General features: G+C 33.7%; 2 protein-coding genes across 5 annotated transcripts in view; one reads left to right on the top strand and one right to left on the bottom strand.

The window, feature by feature from the left end:
- The window catches only part of LOC106055997 (uncharacterized), a 73780-nt gene extending 70160 nt beyond the window's left edge, over positions 1-3620 (top strand). For all 4 annotated transcript variants that reach the window (XM_056026753.1, XM_056026756.1, XM_056026752.1 and 1 more), the window contains 2 exons: positions 337-489; positions 1830-3620. In XM_056026753.1, coding sequence (XP_055882728.1) covers positions 337-489; positions 1830-2212 — 536 coding nt within the window. In that variant the 3' untranslated portion in view covers positions 2213-3620. The remainder of the gene's footprint in view (positions 1-336; positions 490-1829) is intronic.
- A 1145-nt stretch (positions 3621-4765) lies between these two features.
- Positions 4766-15946, bottom strand: LOC106056029 (probable protein BRICK1-B). The gene is made up of 3 exons (XM_056027289.1): positions 15787-15946; positions 11786-11868; positions 4766-5476 (listed from the first exon to the last, which is right to left on the bottom strand). The coding sequence occupies exons 1-3, from the start codon at positions 15902-15904 to the stop codon at positions 5450-5452; spliced, it is 228 nt and encodes a 75-aa protein (XP_055883264.1). The 5' UTR covers positions 15905-15946; the 3' UTR covers positions 4766-5449.
- Between the last annotated feature and the right edge of the window lie 8526 nt (positions 15947-24472).

Here is a 24472-nt window from a genome sequence, read left to right as displayed (position 1 = left end):
CATGTCACCAATGACAGCTTAAAAGTATAATTGTTAAATTTTTACAAATTAAAATCGTGTACATTATCCTTGTATGTATAGAAAGAAATCTACTAGAAAAACAGATTACAATGAAAGTTTATTGAACTCTTGCTATTCTTCTTTTTGTAATACAAAAAAAATTTAATTAATCAAAAAAAAAGAAATGTACATCTTACTCAACCTTCACAAACTGGTAACTGTACAAGTCAGATTCGTTTTTTACTGTCAGATTAAACTTTAAGCATTAACAAAAATTATTTTCAATGAAGTTTGATTATTAGTATTTATCTTGAGTACTTGTTTGCTTTGATGTAGGTTACATAGCTTGGCATGGACGCTACTGTGCTTATGATTACCCATCCTTTGAAGCCTTTATGAAGCACACTTTGAGTGAAGTATTGAGACAACCCTGCTATGTTTTCCATTGTGATAGTTGCAAGGGGGAAACAACAGTAGATGAAGTTATGGGTAATTCATGATTGTAGTTTTCTGTAACAGTGATAGAATTAAGAATTTTTTTATAGTAGTTGCAAAAACAGAGGTATTGGAATATCTGAATTTCAGGATTTTTAGGGCACTCCTTAGTCCACCCGACTCTAATGGGTATTTGGCATTAGTTAGGGAATGTAAAGATGGTGGGTCATTGTGCTGGACATGTGACCTCATTAACCATGGGCCATAGAAATAGATGATCTTTACATGATCTGCCCTGTAGATCACAAGGTCTAAAGGGGTACTTTTCAGTTCTAAAAGCTCAATAAGTCTAATACATAAGTTTATCTATAAATGTTTTATTCAGATCTTGTCATTTTAAATCTAAACTTGATAAAAAATTTAGTAAAGTGATGACAAAAATGATGATTTTATAATTTTTAGCGGCCCCCGAAAGGGAAAAGATGCTATTAGTTTTGTGTGACCTGTCTGTCCATCTGTCCCGTTAAGATCTCGGAAACTAGAAGAGAAAATGAAAATCGGACATCATGATATTTTAGATCATTCAAAGTTCTGATGCAACGGCTGCTTTTTTTCTTTTCTGAAAGCAAAAAATCTAATTTTTTAAATCAATTATGCAAGCATTATTTTTTCATAAAAATACACCACTTTACAACTATTCACTATTACTGGTAAGGGAGATGACGTTTTACCATTTTTGTAAAACATTTTTGCAAATGGTTTTATATTTTTGGTCAAAAAATATTTTTTTTTTACAATTGTATTGCTAAGTTATGTCATACTAAATACTACATTTACAAAAAAAACTTAAACTTTTTTTTTAAAGAGAAAAAAATTTATTTACTATGCAAATAAGTTGGGACATAATTTAAAAAAACAATTAATAAGTAGTTTTTCATATTATTGCCTGAGCTGCAGAGTGTACTCACCATGGTGGAACACAAGACTAAAGGAATTATATTTTTTTTACTGAAATGTTTTTTTCTTGAGGCTTTGAATAAGAGACTGACCCTTTACAAAACAATTAGATACTCATTATAAGACATCAGTTAGGCCAGGTTCACATCTAACTTCGCATTCACTTTCCCCTGTCCCTTGGTCTGCTGGACCTTTGGGGCACCACACAGACACAGTATCTGTCAACCTTCTTTCTACATTCTTCTGTCATTGGCCTTTGATAGATTTTATTATGATATTCTTTCTGAAAATATTGAAACCTGCCTTTTTTCCTGCCTGGGTGGACCATTTCGGGGGCCGATTTTGAGTTTGTGTTTCCACACAAACTGTCTTTGTAACCTTGTTTCTTTGATTAAATTTAGTCCTACAATTTACTAATGAAACATTTCTATAAATAGCCCTTCAATTACCAAGTGTCATTAGTGCATCTCAGACACGTCACCTAGCAGCCAGAAGCCATTCACCTACCAGCTCCTCCGACAGAATATCCAGATCTGACATGAAATATGCTGCCATCAATGGCTACACTAACAGTGTCAGTGGGACAGACAGAGTGTTTGTGACAGAGACCTCTCGCCAAAGGTCTTCAAGCCCACGCTTGCGACCTCCAAAGCGAAGTAATATCTCAGTGAACAGGCGACCCTACTCAGCTACAAATAACGATGCTCAGAATATGCTTGATAAATCTCCATACTTGGCCTGTGTGGCACCACATATTCACCAGCCACACAAGTTAATGCTTCGGCCAGCAAGTGCCAAGAAACTAATGCATTATGTGTAATTTTTATGTAACTCTTCTTTTATATAATATTATATACAAGAAATACATTTTGTTGAATTTATACTATTCCAAAATTGTTTTATAAAATCAAACATTAATTTCTATTTTGTAACAAAACAATTTATCTTTCATATATTCACTTATGTTCTATTCATTAATGTTGTTTTTTGAGAATATATAAATTTATATCATTTACCGGTACTTCAATACTCTTTTGTTCCACTTATGATTATTAGCTCTTAGTCATCCTTAGGGTTTTAAAGTATTTTAATTACAATTAGAGCAATAGTTGGAGTCAAATTGTATTTATAAAAACAACAACAATAGAAAGTTCATGTAAATCATGAAATTTAATTTGAAATGTTTTTTTCTTTCCTACATCTAAAGCATTTTATTTACAAGATCAAATCAAAACTTTATACAGATCTCATTGAACATTTGAGCTCAGTATGAAAAGCCTATTGAAGACTAATTTTATACATTAATAGATCACTTATCTAGATCACTAAATTTTTTAATCTGAAAAGGTTATTTTTGTTCATATTTTTTATTATTGGTGCATATTGTAATTGTTATAAATCTCATATGAACTGTGATATTTAAATTTGTTTATTTATTTTGCATACATGTTCCATTCCCTGTTTATTTATTATCAAGTTATTTCTATCACTATTTGTTCACAGCCCATTACCATTCACCACAAGCTCATTTTTGTATATTTGAGATGACTGTTTCAGATATTTGCTTCCAATGGAGTTGTCTAGTGATTTATTGCTAATCAAAACAGCCATTATCTTTCAGTTCCTTTGCCTGAATAGAAAATATATGCTAACTCTGTACAAATGTTAATTGTATTCAGGATTTAGATTTTCAAATTATTAGCCAATGAAGTTATAAAGGATAGGGAGGCATTGTCACACATCCTGGAATTGCATTACAAAATTCTTGTACATCCATACAATAAAAAGGCCAAAAGAGGTGGCTAGAAGATAATTTTTTTGTTACATCACTTTATCAGCTTTAGTGTTGCTTCACAGTTGATGCCTTGTTAACTTGTTTAAACACAACTTCCTACTGATACTACTAATATCAGTATAGTAATTTTGTGTGCTATCATATTGCTTTATTTTATGAATTAATTGTTTCTTTAAGACATTTTTCTAGTCTCCCCCTTCTCTTTGAGATTTTTCATTTAGTCCAATATAATAAATTTAAGTTAGCATACTCAGACAGATACTGAGTACTCCAATAAGGCTGCTAATTGAAAATTAATAATGCTAGTGCCATATTCTTTTTTTTAACTGAACTATTTATTATTATCTGCAATTTTGTATCATAATAATTACACTTTAAAAAATACTCTTTATCATATTCACCTGGTCAAAAGAAAATTAAACTTGGACTTCTATTGTGTTGTTTGTTCTAGTACATTTTTTTGTTTCTCAGGTTCAAATAAATCGGGAACTTCAAACTAGCTGAAAAGCATACATAAATTCTCAATTTCCGCATTCTTTTCATAGTGAATCAACATTGTACACTTCTACAAATTACAGTTGTGTCAATGGAAATGTTTTAAAAACTATTGCAAAGGTTGTTTTGAAATTTTCACTGGTTTAAGGTTACAAAAGCAGAAACTTTGGCACAATGTTAGTTGGAATGTTTTTATGTATTGTTATAAACCTGGTGGTGGCACAGATGGGGGTAGTGGTGTGTGTGTAGTCAGCCGACGCAAATCTCCCCAGGCCAGCGCTAGACGAGCGGTCAACCGTGACGAGCTACGACTGTCAGCATTGTCAAGTGTCAACAGGACGGTTCGGGAAGGATCGCAGCGTCACGAGAGTTGTAGTCATCTGACCACCTAGAAACGTTCTGTCCGGTTCGAGAAGGCCAGTGAGGGCCCCTATATAAAGAGCAGAGGTATCGCAGTCTACTTTGTAGGCGTGGGTTCACGAGAGACGGTTCACGGCAGGGGTTCAGAGCCCGGTTCACTACAGTCCAGTCAACTACAGCACAGTTCAGCGGTGTGGTTCTGTACCGAGCATTAGGACAGTTCAGTTGAGACGAACGGCGTCTTGATCTTGGTCTGTGATCGAGTCCGACACAACGAGCCTAGTGTGTGAAGTCAGTCCTGAACTGTTGAACCCAGTGCAAGCCCGGAACGAGACGGAGAGGCCAGTGCAAGAGTTGATACGGAGGTACGGTGTTATCGGAGAGATATTTGTACAGTGTACGTGTTGCCAATTGTACAGTATTGGCTGTTATTATTTATTTAACTATTAAAGTGTTACGTTACTTTGGAGCCCTGAGTTGTCAAGTTCTTTAAGTTGGTGGTGTAAGGTGCAGTTTGCGGAGAGCCTGGATAGCGAGATTCGTAACAGTATAATTAAAAAATGTTAATCTATAGGCCACATGGAGAATGTATTGGAATAGAAGCTAGATGATATCAGATTTATCAATTTCCAGAAGTCAAAAAGTATTACCTTTTTTTAATGAGGTATTTTTAATTATCATACTTAATTAAATCGCTTTAAAATAGATAATAAAAACATAACATGGTTTTAAAATGTTAAATTTATTAACAAAAACATATAATACAGTTCTTCAAAAAAAAACAACATCTCCCACACTCATAAATTAAACTGTGAAAGAATGTATTTACCAATTTCATTATCTTACTTTTTTTTTTTATTTTCTTGAGAATCACACACACAAACACACATTAAAGGTTCAAATGATGTTCTTTTAAGAATATATGAATTAACCTTTTCATTCACAAGTTCATTAAAGAAATAGGTGTATAATAATAAAGTAATTGGCAGCATTCACCATGGTCTTTCACAAACACACAATTCTTATTTACATGTTTACAATAAGTAAGTCTTAGAAAATGTCTAGAAATTCTAATGACCAAAAACGGGAAAGCTTAAATTATAAAATAAATATGAAGATAATTGAAGTGTGTTATACAAGCAAGTGTTTTGAGGTTGGCATTTTTTTTAATCAACAGCTTTTTTGCGTAACATAATTTTGTTTCTCATTTTGTATTGCACATACAGCAAGTCTATTCTTAAACTGTGTTTACAAATGTTGTTACAATGGTGTTGATATATGTAGACTTAATTAAGAAAAACTTCATTATAAAAACATTGATGGTGAAAGAACAACAAACATAATTTGATTATTTGGTTTTCGCTTGACTTGGTGTTCACCATCCATGCTCAGTTTTTTACTTTCTCTTCAAGACAGAGTTTCACCTTTAGTTACCTAAAAGAGAATCAACACATTTTTTTTTTTTCATTGAAAGTATTTTCTAATGCAGTTACTATTTTTACGTATATTAAAATTTCACTAAGTGCAGTGTTGTAATTAATTACTAATAAAAATCCTTTAACAAAGCAAAAAATAATATTAAAATGTAGTAAATAATGAAAACTATTAAATCTGTTGAAGAAACAATAAGTCAGACTATATGGAAGTCAATTAATTGGTTAAAGGTATCTTAAAATAGCATGCTAAAACAGAATGGAGTTATTCTAAAGTGTTTTATAACACTTAATGTTGATATAACACTCTGGGGTTAAGATAACTTCCAATTGCCACATGATACCGACTTTTATCTATAGGAGATATGAGTCACACTTGTGCATATGATAACAAGATATTGATGATAACATGCCAAGCAAATGAACTGTGGAATCCAGCAACTTTAGTACACACACAAAGTAACATGCAAAACCTGTAATAGTTTTCAAAGAATTTAATTCTGACTTGTTAGATTTTCTTTTAAAGAAGCATTCCAGGAAGAAAAAAAAGAAAACATCAGAAGGCATTTATTGATTTATAAATGCACCAGATTTCTGCAGAAATTAAAAAAAAAAAAGATGTCTATCCTAATCAAATTTCAGGTTTTCCAGAAAGTTATCCATTAAAACTCATTGTTTGGTGAAATGTATAATTCTAATAATAAAGCAGTCTATCAAGAATTAAGATAATGTGTTTTAATTTTTAGTGTCAATAGGACTTTGGCTGGATAGCAATAATAGCAGTCATTTATGTGACCTCTTATAATTCCTATTCATTAGGCAACCAAGAAGCAAGTGGAACCTTTTCAGCAAGATCATGTCCAAACACAATCCACAGTATACACATTATACTTTAAAAAAAAATAATTTTTAATTCTTTCTCTCCTAACTGACGATACCAGCGTTGATTCCACCAGAATGTGGTAAATAATTACGGAGTGAAAGAGTTAATGAATCACATAATGGCATTACACAGTCATCTTAAGTGAACCATGTTGATGTCATTCCAAACAATGATTGTGTTACTGACGCTTCACCATGTTAACAAATGACACCAGCTAAATGGAACAGACTTATCTAAATAAGATGTAATTATGTAGTATTTTTAACCTAAACAAAAACTGTATACATATCCAGATAGTCCAACCATCTTTAACATTTAAAGATACAAGCAATATTTGACGATGCCTGATAACACAATTTCAATGGCATTCATCAAATGTGTACATTTTTAGCAGCCCCCAAAAGGGGAATAGACGCTATTAGTTTTTGGTGGTCTGTCTGTCAGTCCAACTATCCTGTTTAGATCTCGTAAACTAGAAAAGATATTGAAAATCTGACATCATGATATTTTAGAGCTGTCAAAGTTCTGATGCAACGGCTACTTTTTTCTTTTCTGAAAGTGTAAAATTTAATTTTTAAAATCAACTATGCAAGCAGTTTTTTCATAAAAATACACCATTTTTACAACTATTCACTATTAATAGTTACAAACATGAGAGGCTATTTAGTAAGGGAGATGACTATTTACCATATTTTTAACACATATATGCAAACCGTTTTAGATTTTATGTCAAAAAAAATTTTTTTGTACAAATTTATTGCTAAGTTAAGTAAGTTCTGTCATATTAACTACTACATTTACAAAAAAATTAAAAGAGAAAAAATCTATTTAATATGCATATAAGTGGAACATAATTTAAAACAACAATTAATAAGTAGTTTTTCATATTATTGCATGTACTGCAGTGCCGCTAGGTCATCATAGGATCCTAAACTAGAGTAATTTTTAAATATTCTTTAATGGAAATTATTTTTTCTTGAGGCTTTGAATAAGAGATTAACCATCTACAAAACAATTAGATCAATTAGATACTCATTATATGACATCAGTTAGGCCAGGTTCACATCTAACTTAACCTTCACTTTCCCCTATCCCTTGGTCTGCTGGACCGTTGGGGCACCACACAGATCTGTCAACCTACTTTCTCCATTCTTGTCTTTGCCTTTGATAGAATTTCACTCTTATATTCTTTCTGAAAATATTGAAACCTGCCTTTTTACCTGCCTTGGTGGACCACTTCTGAGTTTGTGTTTCCAGACAAACTGTCTTTGTAACCTTGTTTCATATTTAATTTTACAAACTTCAAAAATGTTTAATCAGAGCAACTCATCTAAACCCCATCAAGATTGATTAAAAATTGACATTGCCATTCAACACTCCATCAGAGAAATAAAATGGAACCACAAGTGCAGCACATTTAAGACATATTCAGAAAAAGTTAATCTTTGCTGATCAATAGTGGATCAAACAACAGAATGATGTTGTGACAATGAAGTAGTGTAACCTTACAACAACAATATCCACAAACACAAAATAGAATTTACATTAGTGCTGGATGACTAATGCCAAACAAAAATAATATAATTACCCCCACCCACAATTAGGATCATTTGATTTTTTGATTTTTTTTTTTTGCAACATTTGACCTTTAAACTCACTCTGTAGTTGTTTTTTTTTTTTTACAATACCTCTATTTAAGTCAAAACTTCATGGAACCTGGATAGTTTATCTCAAAAACTGCACTAATGATTTTCCTAGAAATTTAACACTTGATGTATATCGCTGAGAAAAGAATACTAGCTCCTTGGCCACATGGGGATAACTCTAGTTTGACGTTAAAATTTTTTAAAGTAAAAAAAAAAAAGAAAGGAAATTTGGCTAGAAACAAAATCTAGGTCTAGATCCAACATCGGTTTTGAAAGGACTGTCGCGTTCGAGAATTCCCAAACGTTAGGCATTATTGATTAAGGAGTATAATAAATTAATGTTCAGGAAAATTTTGCTCATTGTCTTCTAAGTCTAGATTTAAAGGTCTATCATTGGAATTATTATTTTAAAAAAAAACAAGAGGTAGTCAGCCAGAGTGTACTGAAAATGCGATAACTGAGAAAATTTAAAGTTTCTTAAATTTTATTGCAGTTTATAAGCTTTGCTTATATTTTTTCGTAAATCTAATATAGATTTCATCTAGATTCTAGATCATAGAAGTAGATCTAGACAAGAGTCCTAAATCAGAGCTTTAGGTCTAGTGTTAGATCTAAATGTCCATACCAATAAATAATTGCACAAGTATGCTTTGTGCGCTGGCCGAATAAAAAAAATGGTATGTTCAACCAGCTGACAGTGTCACAGATTTAATACCCAAATTGAATCAAATATTTTTTGAAGATTATTTTATTATATTTTAAGTTTATTAGGTATTGTCCAGTGGCATAGCATCCATGCATGGCGCCAAGGGGTTCAATGAACCCGGGCCAACGACCATTAGGGGCCATCAGCCTTTGTCGTAGAGCCATATGGCTCATAGAGGTTTCATAGCGATTGGGACAATGATGGGGACTATGATTCGTGACCAACTGGGCTCACATGAGCCTATGGGGGTGATACCAAAGTGGAAAAATAATTGCACTTTGGTTTGATTTCCAAGTATGATCTAGTGTTGAAGAAAACACAACCACTTACCTCGCCCCACAATTTCAAAACTAGATAATTAGCTTGTTGGATAATGCAATATTAGCAAAATACTAAAGGAAATCCAATATGCGCCATATATGCTAGGATCCTCCTCTCTAGTTCTGCAGTTAGCATCCAACATTCGCAAGCAGATAAGAATGTGGCTATGAGCAAGGAGCACATCAGTCTGATTTTAGTGTCGAGGGCTATGCCTAAAATCATATTTGTGAGAACCAAAAGTCTGCAGTAATGGCTGAACAAATAGTCCAAGTAGAAATCACGATTTATCTTGAAATATATTGGTGGTGCTTCCAATAAGACACTATTATTTATAAGGAGTAATAACTGAATCAAGCGTAATGACATTATTTATTACAACTAAAAAAAAAGTGCACCACTTGCATTGGAATAGACTGATACATAAAGACTACTCGATTTCTTTTTTCTTATGGGTTTGGGGGCCCCACCAACATATTCTTGAACCCGAGCCCACGTGCACCAGTACTGGTACTTTTTTTTTTAAATATATTTTAGAATGTTTATCTTTTTTTTTTTTAAATATATTTTGATAGAAGAATAACATAGGTTGTTTTCCAGATTAGTTGAATAAATATAATATTAAAATCATGTAATTTCATAAATATCAATCTATTGTTTTCCAAAATTATTGAGAAAACCAGCATTGTCCAGTAGGTCTGAGTTTAGTCTGTACAATTACATCCTAAATAAAAACAAGCAAAATATTTTTTTTTACTTATTTAAACAAAGCTTATTTTGAGTAAAAAGGAGAGGATAGCTGACAAATCTCTAAATATTGCAAGGTTTATCTCCCATTTTTCTCTTTAAAAATAATTAATTATCATTTATTAATTGGTTAATTTTTTGGATTGATTCTTGTCTTGTCTTTGACAGTAAATAATTGTGAACAATTTTAACTTTGTGAGAATGGGAAATCTGGCAAACTTATCTATCCTTAAAACCAAATGAGATTTTGTTTTCTAATCTGGTAAATGCAAAAAAAAATAATCCAAATTAGATTTTGTATTATAATCTGGCAAACCTATTTATCTATCTATCTACCTATCCTTAAACCAATTTAGCTTTCTATATCAATGGCTTAAACAATAAATTTATACAAAGCTGAACATTCATAGCAGGCATGAAAACTACTTTCCAAGGTGCAAAGTCAGTTCAACAAAAAGAAAATGGCTAAGAACAAAAAAAGATGCTGACAACTGTTCTACTTATAAGGAATAGCTCACACTAGCGCAGTTGCAAAGGATAAAAACTAAGAAGACCAGAGAAACAAAACACAAAAGCAATTAAAAGTACAAAAAAAAAAACTATTTAAAAAAACTAAAACGGGACACTCAAAAAAACAAACATCTGGAGATGTGTTTTACCCAGCCTGAAAACAGCAGGGTGTGTGTGAGAGATACAACTCAAACATAATTTTCAGAACCTATCTCTATTTCATCTAAATGATTCGCTGAGAGGGGCTCATTTTGTGCAATCTGGAACAGATACAGGACACATGTACATGATGTAAACATTGAAGAATGCATACCTACAAAAAATACATTGGGGGAATACAAAATGATGTAAAAAGGTATCTAATACAAAAAAAAAAAAAAAAGTAGGACTAAGGTAAGCATGTTTAGCTTCAATGATTAATGACTAGAATAGCATATGTAAAGGGGTAGAATGATTAAATAAAAAACACCTGATATGCCTTTTATCTGCCCTATATTTCCAAATTCTAATTTCAATCCATTTTTTTTTAAACATAATTTGTGTGAATTTTGGCAAGTAGTTTTTAAAAGAACATTTCAGAACTTAAATAGGACTAATGCATAATGGCAATGTCTTCGACTCCAAAGAAACTATTACATTTGAATTAACCCCAATTTTCGAATATATGGTTGAATTTAAAAAACTTAATCTAATCTCAACTAATCTATTTGACCAATTCTCAAAACTTTAAGACTTTCTGCAATAAGTCACTAAAACATATTCATGTTTTAAATTAATTAGCATTTCTAATGTTTAGCTGAGACCCCCACTGTATGAACTGCACTTTTGATACATTTTTATTAATAAAAAATAGAAAGTAAAGTAAAGATCCCTCTCAGACCTTGAAATTTATAAGGCTGATGATGTAAAGGTCATCTGTTTCTATGTCTGAATGAACAAGGATATCATGTGGTCAGAACAATGACCAACCACCTTTACTTTCCCCAACTAATGTTAGGTACCTATCAGAGTTGTATGGACTAAGGGGCGTCCCGAAATTCAAAATCCCAGCCTTCACTAAGATTCAATTTCCCCTCAGTATGGAAGCCAAGTATTTTACCATTCAGCCAATATAAAAAAATATTGAGCTAAAATATTTGAAGTGTGTTATAGACTTAATTTGTCATAGCAAATGCTGTATCAAGCTACTCTGAGAGATAATGAATTTTAAAATTTTCATATTATGAATATGAGAAGATCAGGGAAACTGGGAAGCAAGAATGATGTAACATCTCTAAAGTCAGGTTTAGAAACTAACAAGATTTTTTTTCAGGGTATGAGAAGGCTCCTGTATTCGCCCAGTATTATAGAGATATCTTATTAATGACATATTGATGATGTGACTATCCACACCCAAACACAAAAAGTAATTTCCTTTTTTTTTAACTTTAGATTGTTGATAAATTTAGAGAAAAAAAAAAGGTAATGGATATATTAAAGAATATAAAAAAAAGGTCTTACTCTGGCCTCAATGTATTCAACTCGTCTCTCCAGTTGTGTTAATTTCTGATTGAGAAGTGCTAGCCTTGAACGGCAGGAAGTGTCTACAAATATTTTAAAAATATTTTAATGCTAATAATAACTTTTTAACTATTTGAGATTAAATTGCATGAAATTTTCATCAGATATGCTAACGACTTTCAAATTCTAGTACTGGAGACCATTAATGCCTTCAAGCCCAGTGCCATTTTGCATTTACTGATGGGTCAGCATCGTCTGATTCTGGAAGCGCGGCTATGTAACCTACATTGAGTTTCTTGGCTGTGATTCAGTCAAAATCTTTGGACCATATGGTAGTGTTTACAGTTTTGATGCAGAGGCCATGGCAGTCTGTGAAGCCTTAAAAGTCATTAACTCTTAAGTCGGCGAGGGGCATTAGAGGGCATCACAAATTGTTGTGGTCAATGACTCAAAACCTGTACTACAGGCTTTGCAAAGCCCTGGACCATGGTCGCCCCAATGCCGACACTGTCATCATGGCTTCACACAACATAAAGCAACACTATGGCAACCCTGTAATAATGCAGTGGTTAACAAGTCACATAGGTGAGACTGGCAACAACATTGCAGACTCCTTGGCCCGCCAGTGAGGGCAAACACCACCCACCGAGCAGGCTGTGAGTTTTCATCATGCTCTGGCTATAATCCTAAAAATAGAAATGGAAGTGGTTTGAGTGCTGGGATAAGACCCAAGAAGCCACCATGGAGTCTGGGAGCGCATGAGGCACCCTGACCGCACTTCCGCATAGTGGAGGCTGTCCAGGCCTCAGCAAGCTATTATAGCACAGTGCAGGACAGGCCACTGTCCTGTTGTCTCATATTTCTCACGGCTATAGCCAAATTTTGATTTAAAGTGCCTCGGCTGCGGGGAAGAAGAGGAAACTGAGTCTCATATATATTCTTTTTGATGGGCCCAGAATTGCTGATCTCCGTCTCGATAGGTTTTGGAAACCAAAAATTCTCAACCTGTATGCACTACACAAAATAGCAGGGTTTCTGTCCAGGGCTTTTAAAAGAGAGGATTTGAGGCTCTCAAGCCCTCACTTTATATAGATTCTAGAATTCTATCTACTAAAAAGAAAATTAGAAAACATTACGTTTTTCATAATTTACTCATAATTTTTTTTTATTAAAATTTTATTTTATCTGCCACTTATAAATTGAAACTCCTCTTTTGAAACTGTTTAATTGCTTCACTTTTTAAATTTCTCTATGTCTATAATTCTAATCTAGATCTAGTTCATAGAATTTTAGGATGTCAGGGCGCTTTGGACAAACTTAAAATCTCAATAACTTTTGAACCAATAATACTACTGCTAGCATAATAAATTTGGTGTTGTTGGCAAGCATTTTTCATTCTCTTTCATTCTGTTAAACATTTATTATTACATTAATTAATGGTATTTTTCAAAATTGGTGCAACTACTCAGTCTACTGATAACTGAACTAGTTAAACTAGATCTACTTTCGGACTCGATCTAGAATCGAGTCGGAAAGTAACTAATCTAGATATAATTTCTAGACTAACTTAACAAACTACTTAAACTAGACTCTAGCTAGAGTAGATCTGGAATCTAGTCCGAGGGTCTAGGACTCACTGCTAGTCAGCCTAGTCTAGATTCTAGTATCTTTTTTTTTCTTAGCATCTAGTACTAGAATACTTAAGAATATATCTTATGTCATGATCATCGCTATAACTATAAACTATAAGATCTTAGTCTTAGCAATCTAGATTCTAGATGTAGAATCTTATTTAATATATGATAATCTAGTCCTAGCCTGTAGTAGGCTGTTGTCATGTCAATGATAATCTTAATTCTAGATCTAAATTCTAGACTTTTTTCTAGTTAAAAATAGATTAAGATTTTAGTCTTGATAAAAACTTTATTAGATCTCTACTAGATCAGTAGTCGTGAGTAGATCTAGATTCTAGAGTCTATATACTTCAGTTTATATAGATCTACTAGAGAGTCTACTAGACTCAGACTACTCAGACTCAGAGAGTAGTAGAGTCTGACTAGAGTTACTTTAGTGTTTTTAGACTACTTTAGACTAGAGTCAGCTACTTTAGTCACACTTTATTTTTACTCAGAGTTTAGTGTCTTTAGTTTAGAGTTTTTAGTTCAGTTTAGAGTAGACTTACTCACTAAGTTAACTTACTTAGTTTATATTAGTAGTTAGAGTTAACAATCTTACAGTTATTAACAGGTTACACTAACTCAGTAACTTGAGTAACTGACTAACTCACTAAAAGTCTAAGACTCTAACTCTAACTACTATAAGTCTCTATAGTCTAAGGCTAAGCCTAAGTGTTTTAATAATAATTTAATTATTATATTATAGTCATAATATAGTAGCTTCTTATATAAGGCACATTGAATTCTCCTTTAAGAAACATGTCGCTTTTTTTGTTTATAATTAATTTGTTTTTATGTTTGGAGCTAAAAACGATGTTTCGGGACAGTGCATGTCCAATTTTAGATAAGTTCCTGTATTTTTGTTCCGCTTTTCCAAAGCATATGGCAGTTTTTTAGATTCTCAGTAACCAAGTATGTAAAGCTATTGTTTTAACCTCCCCCGGCAATTCATACCCATATAAGGCATGAAGGCTATATTATTAGCCTGTTTGATTGTAGGCTGGTGGATATATTAAAATTAGCTCCCAAACATCTTTAGAAAGACATTCCAATAACATTCATACTGTTAGCTGTTAAATAAAATTAAAAAAGGAGGTGTTTCAACGATAATAATGAATTTAACACATTCTCCTATAGTGCACAAGGCAAAATGGGATTAATAAATCTATGATTTTTTCAATGAATAAAAGTGACCTAGATCGTGATATCTAGAATATATAATTTATGAATGAAAGAAAAAGTGCGGGCTGCTAATTTGAAGCCAGAGACCATGCCCACTGCAGGTGATCACGCCAGGCGAGCGCTGGTGGTGAGGAGAGGTATACACTAAGCGTGTAGTGTCACAACCTATCATACAGGCAGTGGAGGGAAGGGGGAGAGAGTCATGAAAAGAAATATAAGCATCTATGGGAGGTAGGGCATGTTAAGGTGTAACAAAACGAACATCCAAATTATGAAAAGAAGAGGGTCCTTGGATGGGAATTAAAAGAAAGAGACAGAGAAATACATGATGTAGCCTAGTTGAAAATATCATGTTTATTAAATTATAATAATTAATTTATAGATCTATAATTTATATAGATTTATTTCTGTTTCTACACATAGATTATATAGGTAGGCATATATAAATAAATAAACTATAAACGATATATATATATATAAAATATATACATATAGAGAGAGAGAGGCAATATAATATAAATACATATTGGAGAAGTGAATCTACTTCTTTTAATACAATCTAAATAATTTTTTATTAACACAGATATAATTTATTAGCAATAACATAGTGGTGTTTCTTAACGATGCTCGATGTGCGCTAAAGGAGAAAGCACAAAAACTGCGTTTATAACTTTATTATAGGAGCATGAAGTGACCTGATTTATTTTAAAATAAAATCTTGACTATGACTATGAGTGGTAATTCAAAGAAACACAGCTATTTTTATACTTATACTATTTATAGTCCTTTAGTTGAAGAATAAGAATCTGCTTTCAGTTTTTTTGTAAGTTAAACCGTCACCAAATTAAAAAATAAAATAAAAATTTGACCTAGTTCCCGAATACGGTGTGCCTAATATAAGAATCTAGATCTAGAATAATCTAGATCTACTATAGACTATCTATATTATGAATATTAAAAATAATATTATTATATTATCAATATAAACTATAACTAGACTATAGATCTAGTATAACTAAATACTACTAAATACTAGATCTAAGTCTAAGTAAAGTCAAGTCAAGTGTTAAGAGATCTATTTAGATTGGAAGTAGATTTTCTGGTATTAAATTAGATCATAGACTTGCAAAATTTTACACGTACCAAAAGAATTCAAAAAATCAGTTATTTTTTTAATACTTCCAGTGATAACTTCGACATATTCTCTGTTTGCCCAATCTTGCTGAAGTGGTCTTTGATGAACTGGTTGTTGATGCGCCATGTTTCTTGTTGATTTTTATTTCCTTGAGACAATTTTTATGTTTAGTTTTATTAATAAACCCAAGAACAGTTTCCAAAAAGTCCCTAGATTGAAAGATTATTTTTGTAACCATTATACATGGAACTATGTGTTATTATTAATGTTTTAATAAAATTTGCAATGCATATATTGAATATTTATTTTAAAAGAAGGAAATGAGATTCAATTTCCATTCCAAGTAGCCTACTCTGTTTCTTCCTTCTAAAATATGACATTCTTTTAGAAATATGCCCGTATAGGCCTAAGTAGTTTAATAAAAAGGTAAGTTATTAAAGCTTTCGAAAATATTTTTTAATACTTAAAAACAGAAAAACAAAGCTTAAATTATTATTAAGATTATTATAGTTATATCAATTAGTTTTTATATGTCATTAAACTCAAACTGTAATAGATCTAGATTAATCTAGACTATTAGTTGATACATCTGTGCTATTAAAAATATTTTTTTGTTTCGCGCAATTTCATGCTTTTATCTTTCTCAATACGTTATGATCCTATCACTTATCTGGACCAGTTGGGAAAGGTGTGTGTGGGGGGGGGATAGAGAATTTAAAGAATTACAGGGGTATCTGTTTAAATATTACAGTGATCGCTTTTTTAATGCATTTATATAAAAAAAATTCCAAGACGTGAACTGTAACTTGGGGGGTCAATTTTCCTCACGCCAACACACTAATCACTGTGCTAGCAAAGTGTTTATGAAGATTTGAAGATAGAACGTTTTATATATAGATATCTATAGTTAGTTTCAAACTTTAAAGTGGTGGCATATTTCTTACCACATCAGTCAGTACAATTAAAAATTCTTTCTCTTGTTCGATACCAGACAAAATAATTAATAACCAATAGTTAATTAACTAATTGGTTTTATTTTTTTTATCAGGTAAAAGAAATAATAGTGCACAATTTTAGCTTGATACGGCATTGGGTGTGGGAGGAACAAAGTTTTTTACAAGACAGAATGAGTTGATATTGTTGTAACTCCGCTCCAGCGCCACACTGATGGTGCGCATCAGAGCACCATTCAACACAAGTAGTACGAGACTGAAGTTATGGGAGTCTGAACAGTCTGGTGCTAAGTGTTGTCCTGTGTGATACTATTATAGTGAACTGTTTGAAGGACCTGGAGTGACACTGGGAAGTGTGTCGGTGGTCTGTTCTAATATTAAGTAGGGCTCTTAGAACTTAAGACATTACTCCCTGTGATTTAATAGATTTTTCCAAGTCTTTTGACAAAGTTCACCACCATAGTTTGCTTAAAAAATTAAAATATTTCGGCATTAATGGTCCACTGCATCAGTGGATTAAAGATTTTCTGATAGGGAGAGAACAAACTGTATTAATAAATGGCTCTAAATCAACACCGATAACAGTAAACTCAGGTGTACCTCAAGGAACAGTCTTGGGTACACTACTATTTTTAATTTACATAAATGATTTACCAAATTGCATTAGTTCAGGAACAAAAAAAAAGTCAGATTATTTGCAGACGATTGCATAATATATAGAACAATAAAAACAACACAAGACACAGTTATTTTACAAAGAGAATTAGATGAAATACAGAAATGGGAATCAAATTGGAGCATTATATGTCTTTCCACCCAGAAAAATGTCAGTTGTTAAGAGTAACAAAAAAACTAAAACAAATTAATTCCACTTATCTTATTCATGGCAAACCAGTACAGACCAAAAACACAAAATACCTAGGTGTTATAATAAATGAAAAACTGTCATGGAATCCACATATTGATGAAACTATAAAAATAAATTCAACAAAGCATTGGGGTTTATTAAAAGAAATTTCTATAAATCAAATAAGAACATAAAACTAAAATGTTATTTAACCTTGGTTAGGCCAATAATAGAATATGCATCCTCCGTTTGGGACTCCTCAACTCAAGAAAACATTAAGAAACTGGAACAGACACAAAATAGAGCAGTGAGATTCATAACAAACGAATATTCACATTTGACTAGAGTAACACCATTAGTAAAATCAATAAATTTAGAAAGCCTTCAGGACAGAAAACTGAAATGTAAAGTAGCAATTATACATAAAACACTTTTATAGCAATTAGGCCTACAAATTTGAAACGTTCTATGGCGTGCCAGGAATGGGATTGATTAAAAGGGTAACAAAATTCACAGTAGTCCCGTTATGAGAAAGCGTTCACTAATACATTTTCTAGCGAGATAGCAGGTCTGCGCCAGTAACGCCCTCTGATAAGTAATGAAAATCTTTCTATGAATGTTCAGTGTCCGGAAGATGTCTGTGAGTTCATTAGTTATCAAACTTTTGTCTAATACAATAATCGGGAGTATTTTAATTTTAGCCAATATATAACTTCCCCAGTCGCTTATTCTTCTGGCATGCAGATCTAGATATTGTAAAAGACTGAATCATTTATCTCAAAATAAAATGCAGCACTTATTAGAACGACTGGTTGTTGAGCGTCTCGCTAAGGACACACAAGTCCTGCGTTCTATCCCCATACTAAACAATTTTTGTCAAAGACAAATGAAATATAAATGTTAAATGTTATCTTGGTGGTGGTTGATTTTGAAACCAATACGATGCAATGCCCACTCATTCACATCGTATGACCTCAAAATCATCCATTCGAAGTTTCTATGTTTTGTTTGTTTTCTAGCGGTGGTTGATTTTGAAACCAATACGATGCAATGCCCACTCATTGAACATTCACATCGTATGACCTCAAAACTATCCATTCGAAGTTTTTTTTTTGTTTGAAAGTCTAACCTACAAGATTACAAAAGAGAGTTTGTGTTTTCTGTCAAGAACTTCATACCAGCTCTTGATGGCTATAGAGTCGTTCTCACTACTTCGACTTCTATAATGTATAAAGGTATTATCAGAGATGACGATAACGTAAAGAACACAATAGTCAATATATAATTATATAAATTATTATATCCGACTCCGGACACAATTTTGTATTTGAAATTGATATATTGATATAGACCTAGGCTTTAACCACCAACATTGAAAATGATTAAAAAGAAGTAAGTTGATTTCTGTCTGTCTGTCTGTCTCTCTCCCCTGCACGGATAGTGAAGCCCAACGTCACTGTCTGCGCAGTAGCCTACTGTCACGATCATCAATGGTGTTAATGTCACAATCTAAAATGGTGCCACTGTCACAATCAGACTTGAACTATATTGCACCATCAATGATCGTGATTGCCGAGGATCTTGAAATGATCTTTCGATAAGATGATCGTATAGAAGTAGACAGATCTATATTGATAATACGATCATACAGAATGTTGCCAATTGATAAGAGGATCATCTAGGTCTAGGAGTTACTACTTGACAAATATGATCTAAGTACGTTCTAAATTCAATGAAGAAACTTCTCTTCGTTCAAAAAAAAAATAACTTTAGTTAATAACTTGAAAACACTATTCACAAATAGTTACAATGGTAAAAATGAACTTGAATTGAATCTACACAATAGTATATCTGAGTCTTGATACAAATAAAATATATATTCTCAATTTCACGTTACGTACAAGTTAGATGTTATCACTACAACTTCCAGAACAAGACTGAGGCTATTTTGCATCTTCGCCGGGTTTCAGCTCGTAATCACGTGATCAACAACTTACCCCTCCCAGACCAACCAATCATTGCAGTCTAATGTACAACAATTAACTTTCGGAACCAATGGAGTTCATTTAATTACATGCTTGGTTTTTTTTCCCAGCTATGTCGGCAAACAACCCGAAACTGTTACCATATATGGTCATAGTGTACGTGACACCTACTATATACCTCATAATATTAATTAATATGAGCTGTGACTGTGGAGTTGTCGAATTAAACTTTTAAAAAGTTTATTTACACCATGTGACTGGGTAGTCGTGTCATCTGTATCTGAAAATAGCAAAAATGTGTGTATAAATGTCATAAAATAAATAGGCCTACTTCCATTTCTTCTTGTAGGCCTATATGTTTTTGATATAACTGCAAATCAGGCAGCTCTCCATATAGTGTTTTTTTTTTTTATATAGGGTGTGTTATGGGGCCAGTGTTTTGTTTAGGCCTCTTGATAAAGAGTACAGTTTTGGAGTTTTACTAATCCCAATTTTCAGTTTGCGGAACATATATTGTCTCATTGTGTTGTATCGATTCTGAGACTTAAAATTAGACATGGTCATGTCGAGTTAGCTTATAATAGGCGTCGTTTTTCTTATGATTCGGGTGATAAATTGTCCATTTCTTGTTTAGGCCTATTCTGTTCACTATTAGTTTCTTTTTTTTTCCCGTTAGAGTGCAGTTGTCAACTGTGTATTTGATCTCTTGGCAAGTGTGTCGGCCTTATCATTTCCTTCTAGTTCAGTCCTACGTATTTGCAACCATTCTTACCATTAATATTAAATACTATATAGTTCTTTTATGAATTGTTATATGAATGGTGTATTTCCATCTGCCGGTCCCAAGCCCGGGTGAGAAAGTAGGAGGGTTTGGCGTGGGGCTAGCTAGCGACCCCACCCTGTAAAACCACAATTGCTACAGAAACGGAAAACTATACATGCGGTGAGGGCGGCCAACCCCCGATGACGGTGTTGGATCAAACCCATGGAATGTAAGAACCCTGAACCATTGCGGTAAACTGGCCCAATTTTTAAGAGAGTTTGACTCTTACCGGCTGGACATCCTTGGGATCTGCGAGATGCGGTGGACATCAAGTGGACAAATAATCAATGATGGCAAGACAATAATAAATTCAGGACATGATAAGGAACACATTGGTGGTGTAGGAATCATCATATCTAAAATAGCAGCTCCAGCGCTAATTGCTTGGAAGCCAGTCAGCGACCGCATCATTACAGCTCGACTCCAAACAAACCAAATCAAAATCACTACCATCCAAGTATAGGCCTATGCCCCTACAGGGGATGCAGAAGATACCATCAAAGATCATTTCTATAATCAACTTCAAACCACACTTGATGAAAGTTCATGAAACACCCACTAATTCTACTGATGGGAGACTTTAACGCCAAAATCAATCCCAACCGAACTAGCTTTGAATACGTAATGGGACCACATGGCTCTGCAAAATACACCAGTGATAATGGCGAGCGATTGATTTCTCTCTGCGCATTCAAAAGCCTTTCAATTGGAAACACATATTTTAAGCACAAATAAATACATGAAAAACATGGCGATCACCAAATGGAGAAACCTTCAACGAGATCGATTACATTTGCATCTCCAAACGATGGAGGTCATGAGGTCATCTCTATTAGACGTGCGGACCCGCAGAGGAGCCGATATCAGCTCAGACCTTGTCAGTGGCAAATGTAAGCTCCGACTGAAACGCCAACCAAAACGAGCCACACGACCCCGCCCATTTAATGTAGACAAACTCAAAGACTGCAATATTGCAGCACAGTTCCAATTGAAACTAAAGAACCAATTCGAGGCTCTTGCAGATATACTGACCCTTGAAGAAGAATGGGTCAACTTCAGAGATACCACTATTGAGTTCGCGGAAGAAGTTATTGGAAGGAGGCGAGGTTCATACAAGGAACGGTGGATACAAGACAGAACATGGAAATTGATCGATGAGAGCAGAGGCGGCCTTAGCAGTGCCTTAGCAGTGCGCTGGGTTCTGGGTGAATGTCATATGCAGGGCCATAAGAGACTAGGCCTACTATATATATCGTACCAAGTCACGCTAACGGATCGTTCGCTTATAACGCTGAAGGTTTTTTTTTTTTGTTACAAAACATGCTATCTTACGTAAGTACTGTTATCTTATCTTATATAATACAGACGTTACTTCAAAAAAGAAGATGATTACGTCCTACGCGTCATGCATTTAGTCATGCATATTAACCAATGACTTAAATTCAGCCAAGTCACTGGTTTTCCTGGCTAGCTCAGGCAACCCATTCCATGCTCTAATAGCACTAGGGAAGAAGGAGTGTTTGTACAAATTTGTCCTAGCATATGGGACGAGGAATGTGCCTTTATCTTTGTGTCTTTCAGAGTATTTTATTAAATTTTGTTTTTGTATTTGAAGATTATGGTTCAGTGTTTTATGTATGATTGCTACTTTACTTTTGAGCCTTCTGTCCTGAAGGCTTTCTAAATTTAGTGATTTTACTAAAGGTGTTACTCTAGTCAAATGTGAATATTCGTTTGTTATGAATCTCACTGCTCTATTTTGTGTCTGTTCCAGTTTTTTAATGTTTTCTTGAGTTGAGGGGTCCCAAACGGAGGATGCATATTCTATTATTGGCCTAACCAAGGTTAAATAACATTTTAGTTTTATGTTCTTATTTGATTTATAGAAATTTCTTTTAATAAATCCTAATGCTTTGTTTGATTTTTTTGTAGTTTCATCAATATGTGGATTCCATGACAGTTTTTCATTTATTATAACACCTAGGTATTTTGCGTTTTTAGTCTGTGTTACTGGTTTGCCATGAATAAGATAAGTGGAATTAATTTGTTTTAGTTTTTTTGTTACTCTTAACAACTGACATTTTTCTGGGTGGAAAGACATGCTCCAATTTGATTCCCATTTCTGTAATTCATCTAATTCTCTTTGTAAAATATCTGTGTCCTGTGTTGTTTTCATTGTTCTATATATTATGCAATCGTCTGCAAATAATCTGACTTTTGTTCCTGAGGTAATGCAATTTGGTAAATCATTTATGTAAATTAAAAATAGTAGTGGACCCAAGACTGTTCCTTGAGGTACACCTGAGTTTACTGTTATTGGTGTTGATTTAGAGCCATTTATTATTACAGTTTGTTCTCTCCCTATCAGAAAATCTTTAATCCACTGATGCAGTGAACCATTAATGCCGAAATATTTTAATTTTTTAAGCAAACTATGGTGGTGAACTTTGTCAAAAGCCTTAGAAAAATCTAGTAAGATAGCATCTATTTGTTCACTACTATCTAAACCTTTTGAAAAATCATCAATTAGTCCTATTAGTTGTGTTTCACTGTTCACATGATCTATATTTCCTAAAGCCATGTTGGTATGGTGTGAGGACATTATGTTTGTCTAAGTGGTTTATGATGTTGCTACATATTATGTGTTCTAGGATTTTACATTTGATGCTGGTAAGTGATACTGGTCTGTAGTTTCCTGGGTCAGATTTTTCTCCTTTTTTAAATAGGGGGGGGGGGGTGACATTAGCTTCTTTCCAGTCCTTTGGTACTCTGCCCTGGTTAAGTGAAGCCTGAAAGAGTATTTTGAACAATGGGGCTAGCTCATTGCTTAGTTCTTTGAGTAATCTAGCTGTAGTCTACTATTGGTCTTTTAACTACATAAACTCGAAGTGTTCTCCACCTTAAATTCTGGATCTGATACGTCCACAAAACGCTATGTAAAAGAATTCTGTTCTTTGTGGCTAACATCAAGCGTGCAGTCAAGGATGACTGGAAAATAAGCCATCAGGTTTTTAAGCTGGTTTTGAATCCTATATCCGAGGTACTGATCGTGAGCTTCCTCGTTCTTAATTCTTCAGACATGTTCTTGCATCATGTAACATGGTTGGGTCGAATTTGTCAAACAGCTCAACCAAGCCTAAAAACTGACCACTGTTTGGTGCATAAAGTTTCTCTGAGCTCCCACGCTTTTTTTGTTTTTGGCAAGGTGCTGAACGATCGCTAGATTTTTTGCTAAGACTGTACGCCAATGCAGTTTTTATTTTCGAATTTGTTCTAGCATCAAGTCATCCGATGGTCCCGGGTTCATACCTTGCCCGCTGCCATCCCCTGTCCTCCAGCGGATACTAATTGGCCTAAATAACTGTACGAGCTAGGTCACAGTACCAAACAAGGAATCTTTCTCACACACCCTCGTCCCTTTTTTCTAAGGCGGATTAAAGTAACAGTATATTATACTGTAATGTGATATAATAGTACTGTATGACTCTTTATTTACGAAATAAACGATTTTGATTGGTTGCTCCCGGAAACGTGTTGTGTTTTTTTATGCCAAGGTGAAATGTTAAACAGTGGTAGCCGCTTAGAATGTGCAGGTCATAAGATGCTGTCTTTACCGAAACTGAACGGTATTTCAAACCAAAAATGTCCTTTTAAGACCTTACATGTTAATTGGTATCATATAGATGGTAGGAAATATTGAGCAACAAGTCCTAGCTTATGAGAACAGGTCTGGTTTTCGAACCTGACGGTGACAAGGAAATATCCTATCTGTCCCGGGCAAAGTTTTCAGAACTGTTTTGTTGAGACGGCCTCAACAATCTGTAGATTAGAGGTTCAGAGAAGAACAAGCAGGCTTCCGAAGAGGCAGATCATGTGCAGAGCAGATCTTTGTAGTACGAAATATCATAGAACAAAGTCTCGAGTACCAACAACGGCTAACGATCAGTTTCGTAGGCTTTAAGAAAGCGTTTGATAGTGTCCACCGAGAATCACTATGGAAATAGAGAATATGGCATCCCAGAAAAATTCGTCCAGATCCTTCGACACCTATACAGTCAATCTAGTTGCTGCATTAAAACAGAAGAA

The sequence above is a fragment of the Biomphalaria glabrata genome, chromosome 4 (assembly GCF_947242115.1).
Source record: "Biomphalaria glabrata chromosome 4, xgBioGlab47.1, whole genome shotgun sequence".
Classification (NCBI taxonomy): domain Eukaryota; kingdom Metazoa; phylum Mollusca; class Gastropoda; family Planorbidae; genus Biomphalaria; species Biomphalaria glabrata.
The sequence above is the reverse complement of the archived record's forward strand: the minus strand, read 5'-3'. Positions and strand labels throughout refer to the sequence as shown.